Genomic DNA, 17,175 nt, shown 5'->3' on the forward strand with positions numbered 1-17,175 from the left:
GTCATAAATAATCATTCCTACAATGGTCCAAGATTCCTCTTCCTTTGTTATATCTTGAATTATTTGTTGAGAATCACCCTCTATAATGATATGACTAATGCCCAATTCCAGACAAAAAATGGTAGCACTTTTAAGTTTTAGTAGCTTAGAAGCTCTTTTTTTTTTTAAAAAAAAATAATATGTAGTGAATTTATAAAAGAGTAATGCTAAATACAAATTTAAGTTATCGAAGTTTTGTGAAGACCCTTTGTGAAAAGTGGGTCCTACTAAAAAACTATAAGTTTTTTACTTTTTTATGACTGGATCTATTGTTTATAAAGGAATAGCGTGGGATTTGTACATTCTGAAACCTTATACAAATCATTACTTTCTTATAAAAAAAAAATATTTTAAGCGCCTAAAAAAAATATAAGGTACATTTTTTTTTAAATATATAAAAACATCAAATTTGAAGTTTTTGTTGAAAAACTATTGGAAATGATGTTAGAATTTAAAAAAAAATAAATTAAAAAAACCATCATAACGAACTTTAAAAGTACTTAGTGTATGTTCATCAAATAATAAACAACTTTTTAATAGAACAGATTTTTAGTAAAACTCTACAATTAAAGGCTAAATTATAAAATAAAAAATTATATTTCTTACCGCAATCCCAAATAAGCGGTAGTTTCTTTTGCACATTTCATTTTTATTTTGTTTTTAAGCCATCTTGTGGAAGATACAACTCCTTTTATTTATTTTTGTATGTCAGGGCATTAAACTAATAATAATGATAATAATAAGACGATTTTATTAAAAGACAGGAGTTTAACAGATGTATCTTCATGATATGTCAGAATACGCCCTTTTGATTCTTCTGTTTATCCATATGGATTGATTCCAAAATTCTTTTTATGTACACGTCAATTTGAGGTTTGGTAAATTGGAAGGGTCATGTGGAAATCACAAGGCAAACTTTATTGGAAGAAACCCATGTCTTGTCTAGTTTGATCATGTTTGTTTATGAATGTAAAAATCAGCAAAATCTTATGAAAATGCAGAATTAGATTCCCATGAACAGTGATAGGAAAATACCATGACCAAACAGCAACTCTTTTTGGGGGTTTTTGTTGGTAACGTCTAACATGCAAATTCCATTTATTTTAGTAGGGTTTAGATGATGGTATTGGTTGTGGGCTAGATGAAAAGGTAACAATATTTTAGCCTTTTAGGCTCCCGAGTTCCCAACGGTTTTGAGTTGCTTCGCCTTTTAGGGTGCATGAGTCTTTTGTTTTCGTCAACATTGCGTCCCATGCTTATTTATTTTTAAAAAAGTCTAGTTGCAAACACACTTGTACATTAATATGTACACTAATTTATTTTGATTGGTCAAAAAGTAAATTTTATTAAAAACAATACTAATTTTACTTTTAAGTATGAAAGAATCAGTATTAATACGCAGATTAATACGCGACTTTGCTTGTATGTAGCAAAACTCAAGTCTACGTGTGAATACCGTACTTACTAAGAAGACAGTGGTTAAAATGATGAATAATTTGAAAAATATTGTCATTTGTCTGTTCACTTGTCTACCGATACCACCTCAAGGTATGTTGAGAGAATGGTGGTAAAAAGGACGATAAATAGTATTTTTCGCTTTCAATAGCAGAACTGAACATTTTCTAGTGGGCCATGTCTTTTACATGTCATCAGTTATCTTTTTAACCTCACCATTGCATCATTTATCTTACCAATTTCTGTCATATGTTACAAAATCTCGTTGTAGACTTCTCCATAAAGACAGACAGAAGAAAAAAATTTGGCATGAAGCTTGACCCCAATGGATTCATTCAAGCATGTGCATTTACTAGAGGTTCCCTTGAGTCTTCTCCAAATGCACCGCTATAATAGGAGTACAAGGCCAACTGAACAAGCCCCAGAATTGTTCCAATTCCATTTGGGACCTACAACCAAATATTTAGAAAAGAGAAAACATACATAACAGTTAGCATAAACAACAAAATCCTGGGCAGTCTTTGGACTTATCTTTCATTGATTTGGTAAATGAATCGTGTGTGTAACTGCTGAGAATAAGAAACATATTGACTATCAATAACTGTTGGTTCCTTATTTTCTTTCTCTTTCCCCTGCCTGATATGCATTTGAAGATTGTAACGAAAAATTTGCATACGAAGTTAGCTGGATCTGCAAGAAGAATGATACTTACATAAATGAAAGGATCATACTTGAGCACTCCATATGCAAAGAAAGACAGACTCATCAAGAAGGTTGAAAGGGAAAGACAAAACGGCATGAATTCAATGCTTCTTGTCTTAATCACCAAATTCTGGCATCACATATGAAACCATATGAGGGGGGAGAAGGTGTCCAAAATAAAATCAAAATTGGGTGAAATTGTTTCACAAGAACTTACAATGATAAACAAAGGTGAACCAAACATGGTAATGAGTGAAGCAACACTCAAATAACCAACAAAAGTTTGTCTCTCATGAGAGTCAAAAAATCTCATGCTTACATATACCGTGGTCCCAAAAATGGCAAAAACTGCTATTAACAAACCTAACATCTTCAGCTGCAAGAAAAATTCAAGGGACGGTAAGATAATCGTGCTGGATTATGGAAAAAGGCTTGCAAGTTTCCTGGTAAAAACAGATGCAGGGTGATGCTTACCTTTATAGCTTTCCCAGCAAATGCAATATAGATGCTCAGATAGATTAACTGGAAAAAAGCTCCAATTGAATTGACTGTAGCTACTAGTATAATATTAGGTGACACTATGGGCATTCCATACCAAAGGCATATCAAGCAGTTCAAGAGAGCATATATATAAGGCAATCCTGAGAATTGTTCTGTCGACTTGTTTCTGACGATTCTCTTAAATGTGGGTCTGGAGAACATAAAGGTACAACTTCATTATTGAGTTTAGAACTGCAGAAATTTCTTTCATTTTCTTTTTCTCTGAAGAATATCTTTAACAACTTACATGGGTGACACAAACAGCCCAATAGCAAAGAGGTTTCCTGTAATAACAAATGGGTATTAGAAGTTAGAACATCCATCAAACATAGTTGTTCTAACCAAACAATAAAAGAAACAAATCCAAGTGTACGGTGAAGACAAATATTTTAGGATCCACTGTGACAAGTATTACCAGGCAGAGCATTATAGGTTTCTCACAATCAACAATGTTCTTAGGTGTCATAGGTACAGGACAGTATCCTTCTACAGAAATCCCAAATTGCCGACCCACAGTTTTTCTTTATGGATAGAACGCTGAAGTTGATGTGCTCACCTTTTTTCTTTCATATGTGGATTTATCTAAATTGATTTTAACATCTGGAAAAATCATTAATTTAGGTTGAAATCTTGGTTGCAATAAAATTAATCCAGAGAATGTAAATACCTAAAATGAAAATTTCTGCTCTTGGCTCTTTGTGTAACTCCAGATTCAACAAAAACTGATCCATATCAAGCAGACAAGCAATTCCTACCATGGTAATAATTTATGCATGTTAAATTACATATGGAGCTCCTTCTAGATCTTGGAAAGAAGCAGGGAAACAGAGGAGAAAAGGGCTATAGTAGCTTAAGAAATGAAGATATCTTCAGATTTCTGCAATTATCCTTCCGTATCCTCCTCCATTCTTCTCAAATCTAAACCATTCAGAGCCAGTTTTTTCCTACTGACACTAGGTCTTCAGCAGCCTAATAAAGCAATGGATCAAATCTCTTATCCATTTAGAAAGTTAAATTAACTAGTTTGTGGAAGCCCAAACATTGAAAACATTCCAACATAACATACCATATACAACAAATTACTCGAGCACATGCCACGTACCATATACTGAATATTGATTACTACAAGTCTCCTACCGGCAATTTCTAAGATATATATATATATATATATTCATAAAACTTTGGACAGAAATGAAAAAGAGCTGAAAGAACAAGGAAAAAAGCAGCAAGAATAAAAACATGATGATGCGGAAGTCTTATATATGTCAAAATCTCAAGCCATAAAGGTGAGACTTTTCCACAAACCCAATCAAGGGATTGGGTTTGCTTCATCTACATCTTAGAAATTAGTTATAATATTTTTCAAGAATATAATACTAAAAAGTATAAGCAGCAGAAAAGAGTGAAAGAACCAGAAAGGATAGATACCAGCAATACCGGCAGCATCGCTGCAAACCGAAGAGACAGAAGACAGCTCACTTGGTAACATCTTCGAATGATATTCAACTCCACTGATCACTTCAGTCCAGAAAACTCTCTCTCCTCTCTACACCTTTGTGCACAGGTGGCTCCCAAGAAGGCCTGTATATATGGGCAGTGATTATCGTACTTATCTACCTATATTGTGGGTTTCTACTCTCGCAACCGTCTTACAATAAAAATAATTTTATAACTATCTACAAAAAATTATTTTTATATAAAATAATTTTTATATAACTATCAGAGGACACTTTCACCAGAAAATGAATGTTTGATAGACACCTATGTCCCTGTGAATAAATAGATGAAGTTTAATGCATGTGCTTCAAGATAAGGAGTATTATCCGAAGATTGGAATTTTCTGAAGTTCTGATAAACCGCTTCTCAAGCTTTTGTCTTCTGATTAATAAAGTTTTAACTTGAAGAGCACCATGGTGTTTACGCAACCAAATAAGTTGGAGCTTGTTCATGATATGCTCATTTTGAAACTAGAACAGATTATTTATATTATATTTTGTAACTTTATCTATAATTAAAGTTTGACAAACAAATTATTTTAGATTTAGTTAATAGTTGTATACTGTTTATATATACATATATTAATGATTATATTTATAAGAATTCAAGTAACATATTTAGTATTTAGAACATGATATCTTCTAATTTTTTTAAATATTAAAAATATTTCTATTATAAATATAAAAATAATACTATAAAAAATAATAAATACCAAAGTATTTAATTTCTTACGAATTTATACAAATTAAGCTGAATTTTATATTAGCTGTATTATTTAATAATTTGTTATAAAATTTATATTATGGTACCACTCATTTAATAAATAAAGAATTAAACTAATTAACTCCAATTTAATCGAACGAAACTTCTAAATTATTATAGCCCGATTTTTCGTGGTGTATTTACAGTTTAGAGTCTCGACTCTCGACACCCAAGGACATGCATGGTCCTGCTGCTCTGGGTCTGCATCCTATTGTCCTGCAGAAATTATAGTCAAATAAATATACCCGTATGGTTTTGTAAAGGATCTTATTTTATTTTATTATTATAGTTTTTTTAAATTTTTACATAAAATATAATAAATAATTTAATTTTTTGAACTCTCAATTTAATTTTTTTAAATTTTAAAACATAAATAATATTATTTTTTCTTATCTAAAACTATCTCATTCTATCTTTAAATTCAAATAAGTCAAAGACGTCATGTATTTTAGATATTTGGTTGGTCCTAGTTAGTCCTTTCTAATTTTGTCATGATGGCAATATTAGAAGTACTTTATGTCCTATAAAATTATAAAGAAAAATAATTAGTTCAGTCATCTCATGCAAGCGCTGCATAAGCAGTTGATGATGTGGAAAAAAAAAACAAAACGCACCGTTTTGGACAATGAAGCCACGAGCTCTCCTCCATTCACTCCTCAGTTTCCATTTGCAATTCCTTCCCTCTCTATGTTTCCTCCCTGGAACCTTCCACGAAGTCCCTCCCTCCCTCTTCCTTGTATGTAATTCCTCTATTTTTTATGTGTTTTTCTATCTTATTTGGCCTTTCTTTTGCTTTCTATCACTTGCTAAACCTTAACTCTGTGTTAATTTTTATTTGTGCAGAGTTTAGTTTTTTGGGATTTTAGGAATGTGGAGACGGGAGGGCTCATAACTAAGGTGAGGATTTGGGTCTTTGATTTCATGCTATTTACAATCCAAGCCTCTCTCTAATTCTTTGCCTTGGTCTTTTTTGGTTTTGATTTGGGGGGGAGGGGGGGTACGATTTTGTAAAGGTTTTCATTTTCCTGTTTGTTTTGCCGAATGAGGTTGAAAACTAATATGGGTTTTGTTTGCTTGAAGACCATGAAGTTGAAGACGAGCTCAAGAGGAAGACGGAAGTTGGAATTGGCATTGTCTAGTGCTTGTTTTGACGAATTTTCTAGACATTCCATTGTGTTGATAGCAACATTATGGTTGCAGATGGGAAAGTGCAACTTTGTTTTCATGGATTTTTGGATGCATTTATTACTTCGGAAGCCAGCGTTTTATTGGTGCTATTAATGGAGTTCTTGTGTTTGGAATCATTGCTTCTTTTGCAACTCTTGTGGCTGTTGCAAGTGGGAACGTACAGTGGGAGAGGAAGACCATACCAGTGACACCACGAAACTGAAGATGAGCTCGAAGACCTCTTACCAGAGAAGTGGGAATCCAAAAATGCACTCTATTTTGTTCTTTTTTAGTTTTTTTTTTTTAATTTTTTTAATAGCAATTTACGTGTCATTATGCTACGTCAGCTGATTGTGCATCGACTACATTCGGCGACTGTACATAGCAGAATTGAGTTATAAAATACTTAGGTACTAGTTCAATTCAGAAGACATCTCATCTTATTATTATAATTTTTTTAAATTATCAGATAAAATATAATAAATAATTTAATATTTCCAAATCTAAATTTAATTTTTTCAAATTTTAAAATAATAATAATATTAAAAAATAATCTTCTAACAATATTTTATTCAACTTTCATTTAAAACTATCTCATTTCATCTTACTATTCAAACAAACCCTTAATAAATTGAGAACCATATATACATAATGCTGCAAAACAACATAAACAAACAAACAAACATGTAAATATATAGATATTATATATAATAATATCATTAGGTTTCTATGATTTATATATATATATATATATATATATAAATTTTCAAATTATGCCTTAAAGTTAATGATATTTACTTATACTTAGAGACAACATAATGATATTATCAATGCAAGATTAAATATGTGGTGTTAATTATATAATTATGAATGATGTTAATGCCAGGTTGTAGGGTGTTTGTCCCAATTTTTGAAAAAATCTAGTTACAAGTATAACTGCACACTAATATGTGCATCAATCTAATGTGATTGGTCAAAAAGTAGATTTTATTAAAAATAATATTAATTTAAATTTTAAATATTAATAAATCAGTATCAATATATAAATTTGTATGCAACTTTGCTTATACTGGTATTTAAGACTCGACAATGCTGATTCTTTTATTTTACATAAACAATATTAAAAGGCAAATCTGCCTTCGGAGAAGTAATCCGAATTTATTGTTCAGAGAGGCCAAAATCATATCAAGTTGGGATCTATCACCGCATAATTTCGACTTTAAAGACAAAAACAATAGGGGGATAATTAATGTCCATGTCCCACCTTTTGTTTTTGTTTGTTTGTGTTTTTTTTTTAATTGGAAATTGACTTCATTGAATCATCATAGAAAAGTTATAACATCATGACCAGGTACATGTAACGAAATTCTCAGATCATATGCCAACTACTGCATTTGGAGCTTTATTAGTATACAAATTTCTTTGTAATTGGTATGATCTTAATTACTATTGTAGCTCTCTACAGACAAATTGTCTAAAAGACATCACTATACCTAAAATAAAGACTCATACCCCACCTTTCATAGGAAGAGATAATTTAACCTTTACAAACAAAATGTATAAGAGATGATATTTTTTTAAACTAAATAAAAAGAAACAACAATGAAAGTAGAAGGATAGATATGAAAATGATGAATTACAGTTTATATCTACTTCGGTAGATGTCAAAATCAGCCAATATAAAAAGTCAGATTTAAACAATTTGATCCAGTTATCTGCCACTATCTTTCCAACGATCGGCTTAGGAAGCATCTTATACTGCTGGTGCCTCATAAGAGTTGTCCAAAAACTGTAAATCTATTTTTTCAACCTTGAAGGAAACAAAATAAATTAAAAAAAGAAGATAAATGAGGGAATGAGAATGAGAAAATGAGCGAAAGAGGGATGGAGAGAGGAGGGAAGGAGAGGGGGAAAGAAAGAGAAATAAGGGATAGAAAAAGTAGGAAATGAGAGGACGAAGGAGAAATGAGAAGAAAATGAAGCCGAAATCTGCTGCTCCATCAATTGGAAGGATTTCTAAGAAAGAGTTTGCGAGTGAGAGTGAGAGGGTCGGCACTAGGGCTTTTGGATTGAGGTACATATACTTTCATGTCCTAACTTTTTGGGTAACAATGTTTGATTTTTAAGATGAAATTGTTGTCTAATTTCTTTTTACAAGTTTTCGGAAACAGAATTCCTATTTCACTAAAGAGAACATAAATAAATAACCCAATCAAATTCAAAACTCCGAGAAATGATTAGATCAACTGAGGGAAAAAAAAAAAAAAAAAAAAAAAAAAAAGATCAATTGAGTACATGGGCCTGAGATCAAACTGTATTAATTCAGCAAAACAACAACGATAAGAACAAAACAATTTAATAGGACCAAAAATATATATTTTAGATTTTTAAGAGGTTGAAATAAGGAAGATTGTTGATACTATACATTATATCACCAATTGTTTTTTTTTTTTTTGTACATGATAGTTTATAAAAATAAATATATTTTATTTTTTAAGAGCTTAATTTTATAAATAAATTATAAAGATAATTTAATTTTTAGCAGTTTATCAATTATATGAAGATGGATTTGGTTGTTTTACCGTAGCTATAGAAAAGCACAAGGTCCCCACTCAAACATCATACAGGTTAGGAAACGACATGGGATTTCAGGGGATTTTGTCGTTACCACATCAAATAATTGGAGAGGAATTCTATCATGGTCGACACTCATGCTTGGGACTTGGGTCCATAAGGCCACCTTATCTTGTAGCAAAGAGCTCTGCAAAAGGCCCACCCACCTCCAAATAAATGATAAATTTATAATTTATAACTATTTGTATATACATATTGGCAGCACCGGCTCGATAGGAACGGAGACTAAGGCCAAAATTCTTATTAGAGTTTTTTCTTTTGTTTTAAAAAATAAAATTATTTTAATTTTTATATTATATTTTTATTTACAAATAATTTCAATAATTTGTTAAGTAAAATAACGGTTTAAGATTTTATATTATATTTTTAATTAATAATCGACTTAATTTTTATTAACAAAAATTTTATTTAAAGAAGATTTTATCAAATCTACTTTAACAATACATGTTTTAGACTCCTAAAGGCCGTTTGAGAATACAATCACTCTTAGGTATTCTCAGATATTCTTAAATTTAAATTTTTCTCTCTCATTTCTTAAAACCAAATAAAATATTTTAATTCAAACTATTTCACTACTATTCATATATATTTTTAGTATATAAACAAGCCCTAAAAGTAATTATAATTATAATTATCAATAAAGGTCTATAAATAACCTTACTTTTTGGGAAAAAGTAGGCCCTTACTTTTTCAAAGATCATACTAAATTTTTTATCAATACTCAAAAATTAGATTCTGCTACTTATAATTTTTATATTATATATTAAACTAATAATAATAAAAGAGAAGTATATTTATAGAACAAGAATATTTGAAATAATTATTATGTATAATACTTTTAAAACTAATAATGACATGACATCTCTTTTGATGTTATTTTATTAGATTAATTAATTTTTTAATTAAATATTTTTTCTTTTAAAAAAAATTCTACTTTAGACTTTTTTAAAAGGAGTCTCTTCTTCTAGTGGGGCCTTAGACAATTGCTTAATTTGCCTTAGAGAAGAGCCGGCCCTGCATATTGTTATGGAAAAAAATAAACTTATAATTAGAATTGAAAATTGAAGATGAATTAAATTGAAGATGAATTAAAATAAACTTATGCATATTTTTATCTATTTAAGATAAAAGGTAATTATGTAAAATTGAAAACATTTTTTAATGAAGTGGTACAATTATATTAGTTGATTTGAAGTGGATACGATAATGCTAGGATGCATATCAAATATGCACAATAAATGATTTTTTAAAAATATTTTAATTATTAAGAAAAAAAAATACAAATTTATTAATAATACTCACTTTTTTTTTACTATTAAAAAATATAAAAATACATAAATCGACATATCTTGTAAACACATTTAAAAATTATATTATTATTTTCGTTTAGATAATGTCATTCTTTATTAGCCATATGGGGTGCTATTTATTCAGGCTTTTTCTACGCATTGTCAAAGTCATAAACGTTAGCATGATGTAGAATTTGAGTAGCTTCAAAGATCACATTCTCAAAATTAAGCTCTGCACATAGCTTCATAGCTCTCCATAAAGCCCGGAGCTCAACTACAACTGGACTACAACAGCCTTCATTCGAGTAGCAGAGAGACACCATCACCTCCCCCCTTCCATCCCTCACCACAACCCCTATTTCCACTCTTTCATCTTTTTTATTTATACCAGCATCCCAATTGACTTTTATGCAATCACCAATAGGAGCTTTCCATTTACAACCCTGTCTTCCCCTTTCATTACTTCCCATACCCCCCTTCTTTATAGTTTGTGATGTCTGAAAATTCTCAAGTGAAATGGTAGCCTGCTCTACTATAGTTCCAGGATCTGTAAACTTATTCTCAAAAATAAAAGCATTTCTCCTGAACCATACTCCCCTCATAACAACTGCTATTAGTTCCAGTTCCTCCTTTGCTACCAAAGCTGATAGCCTTTCCCATAATTCATAAAACTGGACTTCATTACTTGACCATTTCTGTAGAGGACTCTTCTTATCAGCCCAAACATCCATTGATCCCCTGCAGCTCCATAAGGCATGAGTGATCGATTCATCCTCAGTTTCACAGATAGGACAGCAGGCATCTTTCACTACTTTTCTTTTTTTCAGATTAGTCCTGGTTGGTAAACAGTCATTTAAGGCTTTCCAAAGGAATACTTTAACAACCCCTGGTACATTCAAACCCCATAACTTTTTCCAGTTAAAAGAGTGCCCCTCTGAACTTTCCCCTTTCTCTCTTCTTTTCCTACTCACCTCCAAATGATATGCACTCTTAACACTAAACAAGCCATCCTTTGTATAACCCCAAATCTGTTTATCAGGCAAACCAGATTTACTAATTGGTAAATTGCATACAACCATAGCTTCATTTTCATTTTGCACCTCCTTTACAAGCTCTTCCTTCCATGCCCCTCTGCTGCTATCAATTAATTCATTTACTCTTGCTTCACTGTTTAAAACTGCAACAGGAGATTGTATGCTGTGTGATGTCAAAGTTGGAATCCACCTATCACCCCACACTTTGATTTTCTGACCCGTACCCACCCTCCACACCAAACCATGTTTCAGTAAACCCAAAGAACTCCATAAACTCTTCCAAATCAAAGATGGTCTGTGACCCAAATTTGCTTGAAGGAAATCTGAATGTCTAAAGTATTTATCTTTTAATACTCTTGCTGCCAAAGAATGAGGTTCAGTGAAAATTCTCCAACACTGCTTGGCAAGTAGAGCAGAATTAAAACTTTCTAACTCTCGAAATCCCAACCCCCCTTCAGCTTTTGATACCCCCATCTTCGACCAACTCTTCCACTGAATCTTCCTTTCATTTTCCTTGAATCTCCACCAGAATTTTCCCATAACAGCAGCTATTTCCTTGCAAAGTTTCCTTGGGAGTTTGAAAACATTCATGTGATAATTAGGCATAGCTTGAATAACAGCTTTTAGAAGAACTTCTTTACCAGCAGGAGACAAAAACTTATGCTTCCAATTGTTAACCCTCTGCCAGACCCTATCCTTTATGCTTCTAAAAGAATCATACTTAGATCTGCCAACCATAATTGGCAAGCCTAAATACTTCTCATAGCTTGTAACCAATCTAGCACCCAACTCCTTTAGTACACCCTCCTTTACATTTTTCTTTGCATTAGGACTGAAAAGAATGATTGTTTTCTGCTTATTTAAGCTCTGTCCCGAGGTTTGTTCATACAACTCCAATATGCTCATTATCTTCCTCCATTCACCCTAGCTAGCTTTGCCAAAAATAATACAATCATCTGCAAATAGCAGATGAGTTACTTTTGTACCTCCTCTAGCTACTACTACCCCCTTTAACTCTCTTGTCTCTTCTGCTGATTGAATCATGGCACTCAAACCTTCTGCACACAACAGAAATAGATAGGGGGAAAGTGGATCCCCCTGTCTCAAGCCTCTTGTTGGTTTGAACTTTTCACCTGGACTCCCATTTGTTAAAACTGCATATGAGACAGTAGACACACACTCCATGATTAAAGCCACCCACCTCTCACAAAACCCCAACTTCTCCATGATTTTTTCCAAGAAAACCCATTCTACTTTGTCATAAGCCTTCGAGATATCCAATTTGAGAGCCATACTCCCCACCCTATCCTTCTGCCTTGTTTGCATTGAATGTAACACTTCATAAGCAGTAATAATGTTGTCAGTGATAAGTCTTTGAGGGACAAAAGCACTCTGATTTCTTGAGATAACATCACCTAGAACCTTTTTTAACCTGTTAGCTAATGTCTTTGCAATGATTTTATACATAACATTGCAAAGACTGATTGGGCGAAAGTCATTAACAGATTCTGGTTTTTTTGCTTTAGGGATCAAAGCAATGAAGGTATGGTTCAGACCCTTATCCATCCCTCCTCCATTCAGAAATTTAAGAGCAGCCTCACACACATCTTTCCCCACAATATCCCAGTAAGACTGAAAAAAACATGCCCCATAACCATCTGGCCCAGGTGATTTTAGTGGGCCCATCAACCTTACAGCTTCCACCACCTCCTCCCTTGTAAAAGTCTTTAACAGAAACTGATTCATTTCATCTGTCACTTTACTTTTAACTGCACTTAAACAAGCCTCAATAGAACTACTAGAAGGAACTGCAGTTCTATAGATCTCAGAAAAATGATCCTTAAAAGCTTCAGCAATCCCTTCTTGATTCACCCTTCGATTGGAATTCGAATCCACAACTGACAGGATCTGGTTTTTCTTTTTTCTCTGGTTTGCACAGGCATGAAAAATTTTTATATTCTTGTCTCCCAAGCAATACCAATTTCTCTTGGCTCGTTGCTTCCATTTAAGATCCTCCTGTTCTAAAAGAAGTCCCACTTTATCCTGAAGATTTCTGAGTTCTTCAGTATTCTGTGGTCCCTCATGCTCTTGCAACTTTTGAATCTTTTCAGTTAGCTTCTCTATCTCATTTGCCCTTTCTCGATCCTTCTTCTTAAACCATCCCACCAGACCCCCTTTGCATGTCTCCAACCTTGCAGAAACTCTTCTAATGGGATCCTCCATAACTCCCTTTCCATACCAACCCTGCCTAATAAGCTGCTCACACTTGTCTTCTTTGATCCAGCTAGCCTCAAATCTGAATGGAAACTTCCTTTTACCATCATGTTTTTCCTCTTTTCCCATCACTGTTAATAGAATGGGAAGATGGTCTGAACATCTTCCTGTAAGATCTTCTACTTTGATCCCCCTAAACAACTCCCTCCATTGAGTATTTGCCACATACCTGTCTAATCTTTCTTTTGTAAAAGTGGTATCCGAGTGCCTGTTGCTCCAGGTGAAAAAACCACTACAACAGCCCAAATCAGAGAGGCTGTTATTCTCTAGCACCTCCCTGAATTGAGCCATTTGCCCTTCACTCCTCAAATTACCACCACTCTTTTCAGCTTGTATAAGTATTTCATTAAAATCACCTGCAACACACCATGCTCCCTGGTTTGTAGGCCTCACTCTGTTTAACAAATCCCATGACATACTTCTTTTTCTCACATCAGGATGGCCATAAAATCCTGTAAAGAACCACTCCTTTACCTCCCCCTTACTCTTTATAAGGACATTTATATGCCACTGAGAGAAGTTTAATAGTTCCACCTCCTCTTCCTCTTTCCAAAAAACAGCTACACCACCCTTTTTACCCATTGAGCTCACAGCTACACATCCCTCCATCTGTAATTTTCCCTTTAGCATCTCCACCTTCCCACCATTCATTTTTGTCTCCATAAGGAACACTACATTGGGCTGCTTATTTTTTACCATAAGGTAAAGGTCATGAACTGTCCGAGGGTTCCCAAGCCCTCGGCAGTTCCAACAGATTATTTTCATAATGCCAGGTAGGGCTGCTCAACAGCCTCCACCTCACAGAGATTATACACAGGCTCTGCTCCCTCATTCAGTCTTGCCTTTTTTCCACCCCCTAACAACAACATTTCCACATCCTCCTCAGATTTTGCACGTTTAGAATTCAGTTTTAAAGAGCAAACCTGACTCACCTGACCCCTTCCCCTTACTCTTCTCTTCCAACACTTTTTTTTCTCTACTTGTGTACCCTTGTCTTGCAATTCCTCTTCATCAATCTTCTCCACCTCCAAATTAACCTCTGCTATCACTGCAGAATGCTCAATGGAGGTCACAGCTGAGTTGAGCCCCTCCTCCTGCACATCTGATTCATGGTCTTTTAATTCAGTATCTTCCCTACCTCCACTCTTTTCATCTCCCTTATGAACTTCGACAGGAATTTCCTCAAACACTACTCCTTCACTCCTTATTTTTCCTTTAGAATCCCTAATTTCCATCATCCCCTCTCCATCACCACTTACAATTTCCCTTTTTTTATTTTCCTTTTGCTGACTTTGTTTTTTAATGCTCACTGATGCTCTCAGCCAGGTACCAAATTGATTCTTTCCAGAAACTTCCCCCACAGAACATCCCTCCCTACTATGCACTATGCATCCACATTGGAAGCACATCCTAGGAAGCTTCTCATATTGGAATGGCACCCAGATCTGTCCTCCTGCTACCTTGACAGTTCTACCCCGAGCCAATGGAGCTTTCAAGTTGCATTCTATTCTAACTTTCAAACATCTTCCCCATGCCCACCCCTCCTCATCTACATCTACCTCAATCACCTTCCCAACCGAGCTTCCAATCTCCTCACCCATCCTTTTATTCATATAACCGAGTGGTAAATTGTGCATTTGAATCCACAACTTCTCATAGTCAAAGTTCATTAAATTTGGCTGGATCTCACTGTTATAATCTCTTAACACAAACAAATAGTTTTCAAAGAGCCAAGGACAGCCCTCTAAAACTCTCGTTTTATCCCTTGAACTTGCAAATGTAATCACAAAACAATTCAGACTAATTTCTTCAAAGTCCAAAGGTAAACTAACCTTCCAGATCTTCTCCATTAATCCTTTCACTGTCTGCTTCTCGATTCTCCTTGTCGTACAAATCTTCCCCACTAAACTCTGTTCCCCCATTCGTCGATCACTATCCTTCTGTCCTTCACTCACTACGATCGGAGTGTTTTCCTCCTCACTGAGCCGCAATCTACTCCATACCTCCTCAATCTCCTCCATCGATCCACTCTGCTCACCACCGTGAACAGAAACTTCACTGTTGTCCTCCCACGAACGCGGGAAAAAACTGACTAACAACTTCTCCTCCAATCGCCTTCAGACGGTTAAGAGAGAAACTCTCCGGAAAAAAGAGAGATTCTGCTACTTATAATTTTTATATTATATATTAAACTAATAATAATAAAAGAGAAGTATATTTATAGAACAAGAATATTTGAAATAATTATTATGTATAATACTTTTAAAACTAATAATGACATGACATCTCTTTTGATGTTATTTTATTAGATTAATTAATTTTTTAATTAAATATTTTTTCTTTTAAAAAAAATTCTACTTTAGACTTTTTTAAAAGGAGTCTCTTCTTCTAGTGGGGCCTTAGACAATTGCTTAATTTGCCTTAGAGAAGAGCCGGCCCTGCATATTGTTATGGAAAAAAATAAACTTATAATTAGAATTGAAAATTGAAGATGAATTAAATTGAAGATGAATTAAAATAAACTTATGCATATTTTTATCTATTTAAGATAAAAGGTAATTATGTAAAATTGAAAACATTTTTTAATGAAGTGGTACAATTATATTAGTTGATTTGAAGTGAATACGATAATGCTAGGATGCATATCAAATATGCACAATAAATGATTTTTTAAAAATATTTTAATTATTAAGAAAAAAAATACAAATTTATTAATAATACTCACTTTTTTTTTACTATTAAAAAATATAAAAATACATAAATCGACATATCTTGTAAACACATTTAAAAATTATATTATTATTTTCGTTTAGATAATGTCATTCTTTATTAGCCATATGGGGTGCTATTTATTCAGGCTTTTTCTACGCATTGTCAAAGTCATAAACGTTAGCATGATGTAGAATTTGAGTGATTTTATTGGATTGAGGTGATGGTTCATTTTGTGTCAGGCATTTTATGGGACACCACTAAAAGACATCTTCATCAAACAGATTAATTAACTTAGGTTAATTTTAAATATTAAATTGAATTGAGATAAAAGTTAAAAATTAAATAAAATATTATTAAAATATTATTTTTTAATATTATTATTATTTTAAAATTTAAAAAAATTAAATTATTTATTATATGTTATGTTAAAATTTATAAAAAAAAATTATAATTATTAAATAAGATGAATTAAAATGAACTGTTAATCCAAACTGGCCTATAAAATTTGTTGGAATAAAATAGGACTGCCTACAGACTCGCAGCGATACCTTTATAGATGCCAGCTACTGAGAATATAAATAATTTGCACGCCTTTCTTAACTAGAGCCATATCTTTTCTGCCCCATCCCCAAGAACCTACCTCTCTCTCGTTAATCCAAGGTCCCTGGCATAAAACCAAGAAACTTGCATCTCTTTTAACTCGCACATCTTTAACCTTTTCTGGCGTATTTTTTCGAATGTATCATAAAGTTGCCAAAATCTTTGCTGGTTTTTTACCTTCCAAACACAAGGAAGCATCCATTGTCTCCTTAGCATTAGTTTCTATTTTTGAACCACTGTCTCGCAGAAGTTGAAAGATTCTAAGTTAATATTGTTTAACTCAAAATTTTAAGTTTTGTGTAATTATATATCTATATATAGATTTTGATGATAATAAATAAATTCAAATCTCAAATTTAAATTATCTACACAATAGAGTCAAGCATATTAAGAAACCAAACATGAACAATAAAAAAATGAGTTCACATTAAAGTCATAGAGTAATATTGTAAATTTATAAAAAATTAGAA

General features: G+C 32.9%; 2 protein-coding genes across 4 annotated transcripts; both read right to left on the minus strand.

Moving 5' to 3' along the window:
- Positions 1 to 1,604: 1,604 nt before the first annotated feature.
- On the minus strand, positions 1,605 to 4,394 carry LOC122278300 (bidirectional sugar transporter SWEET2a-like). 3 transcript variants are annotated; one of them, XM_043088488.1, is made up of 7 exons: positions 4,165 to 4,394; positions 3,404 to 3,487; positions 2,984 to 3,020; positions 2,671 to 2,887; positions 2,414 to 2,572; positions 2,097 to 2,184; positions 1,605 to 1,943 (listed from the first exon to the last, which is right to left on the minus strand). In XM_043088488.1, exons 1-6 carry the CDS (start codon positions 4,223 to 4,225, stop codon positions 2,107 to 2,109), a joined length of 636 nt encoding a protein of 211 aa, XP_042944422.1. In that variant the 5' UTR covers positions 4,226 to 4,394; the 3' UTR covers positions 1,605 to 1,943; positions 2,097 to 2,106. The 3 variants fall into 3 exon arrangements, with proteins under 3 accessions (XP_042944422.1, XP_042944420.1, XP_042944421.1); XM_043088486.1 differs by lacking the exon at positions 2,097 to 2,184 and adding an exon at positions 2,207 to 2,326 and having other exon boundaries at positions 4,165 to 4,373; XM_043088487.1 differs by lacking the exons at positions 2,097 to 2,184; positions 3,404 to 3,487 and adding an exon at positions 2,207 to 2,326 and having other exon boundaries at positions 4,165 to 4,367.
- A 9,760-nt stretch (positions 4,395 to 14,154) lies between these two features.
- Positions 14,155 to 15,414, minus strand: LOC122278444. Its single transcript, XM_043088630.1, has one exon. It carries the CDS (start codon positions 15,412 to 15,414, stop codon positions 14,155 to 14,157), a length of 1,260 nt encoding a protein of 419 aa, XP_042944564.1.
- Between the last annotated feature and the right edge of the window lie 1,761 nt (positions 15,415 to 17,175).

This window comes from Carya illinoinensis, chromosome 10 (genome assembly GCF_018687715.1).
Source record: "Carya illinoinensis cultivar Pawnee chromosome 10, C.illinoinensisPawnee_v1, whole genome shotgun sequence".
NCBI lineage: Eukaryota > Viridiplantae > Streptophyta > Magnoliopsida > Fagales > Juglandaceae > Carya > Carya illinoinensis.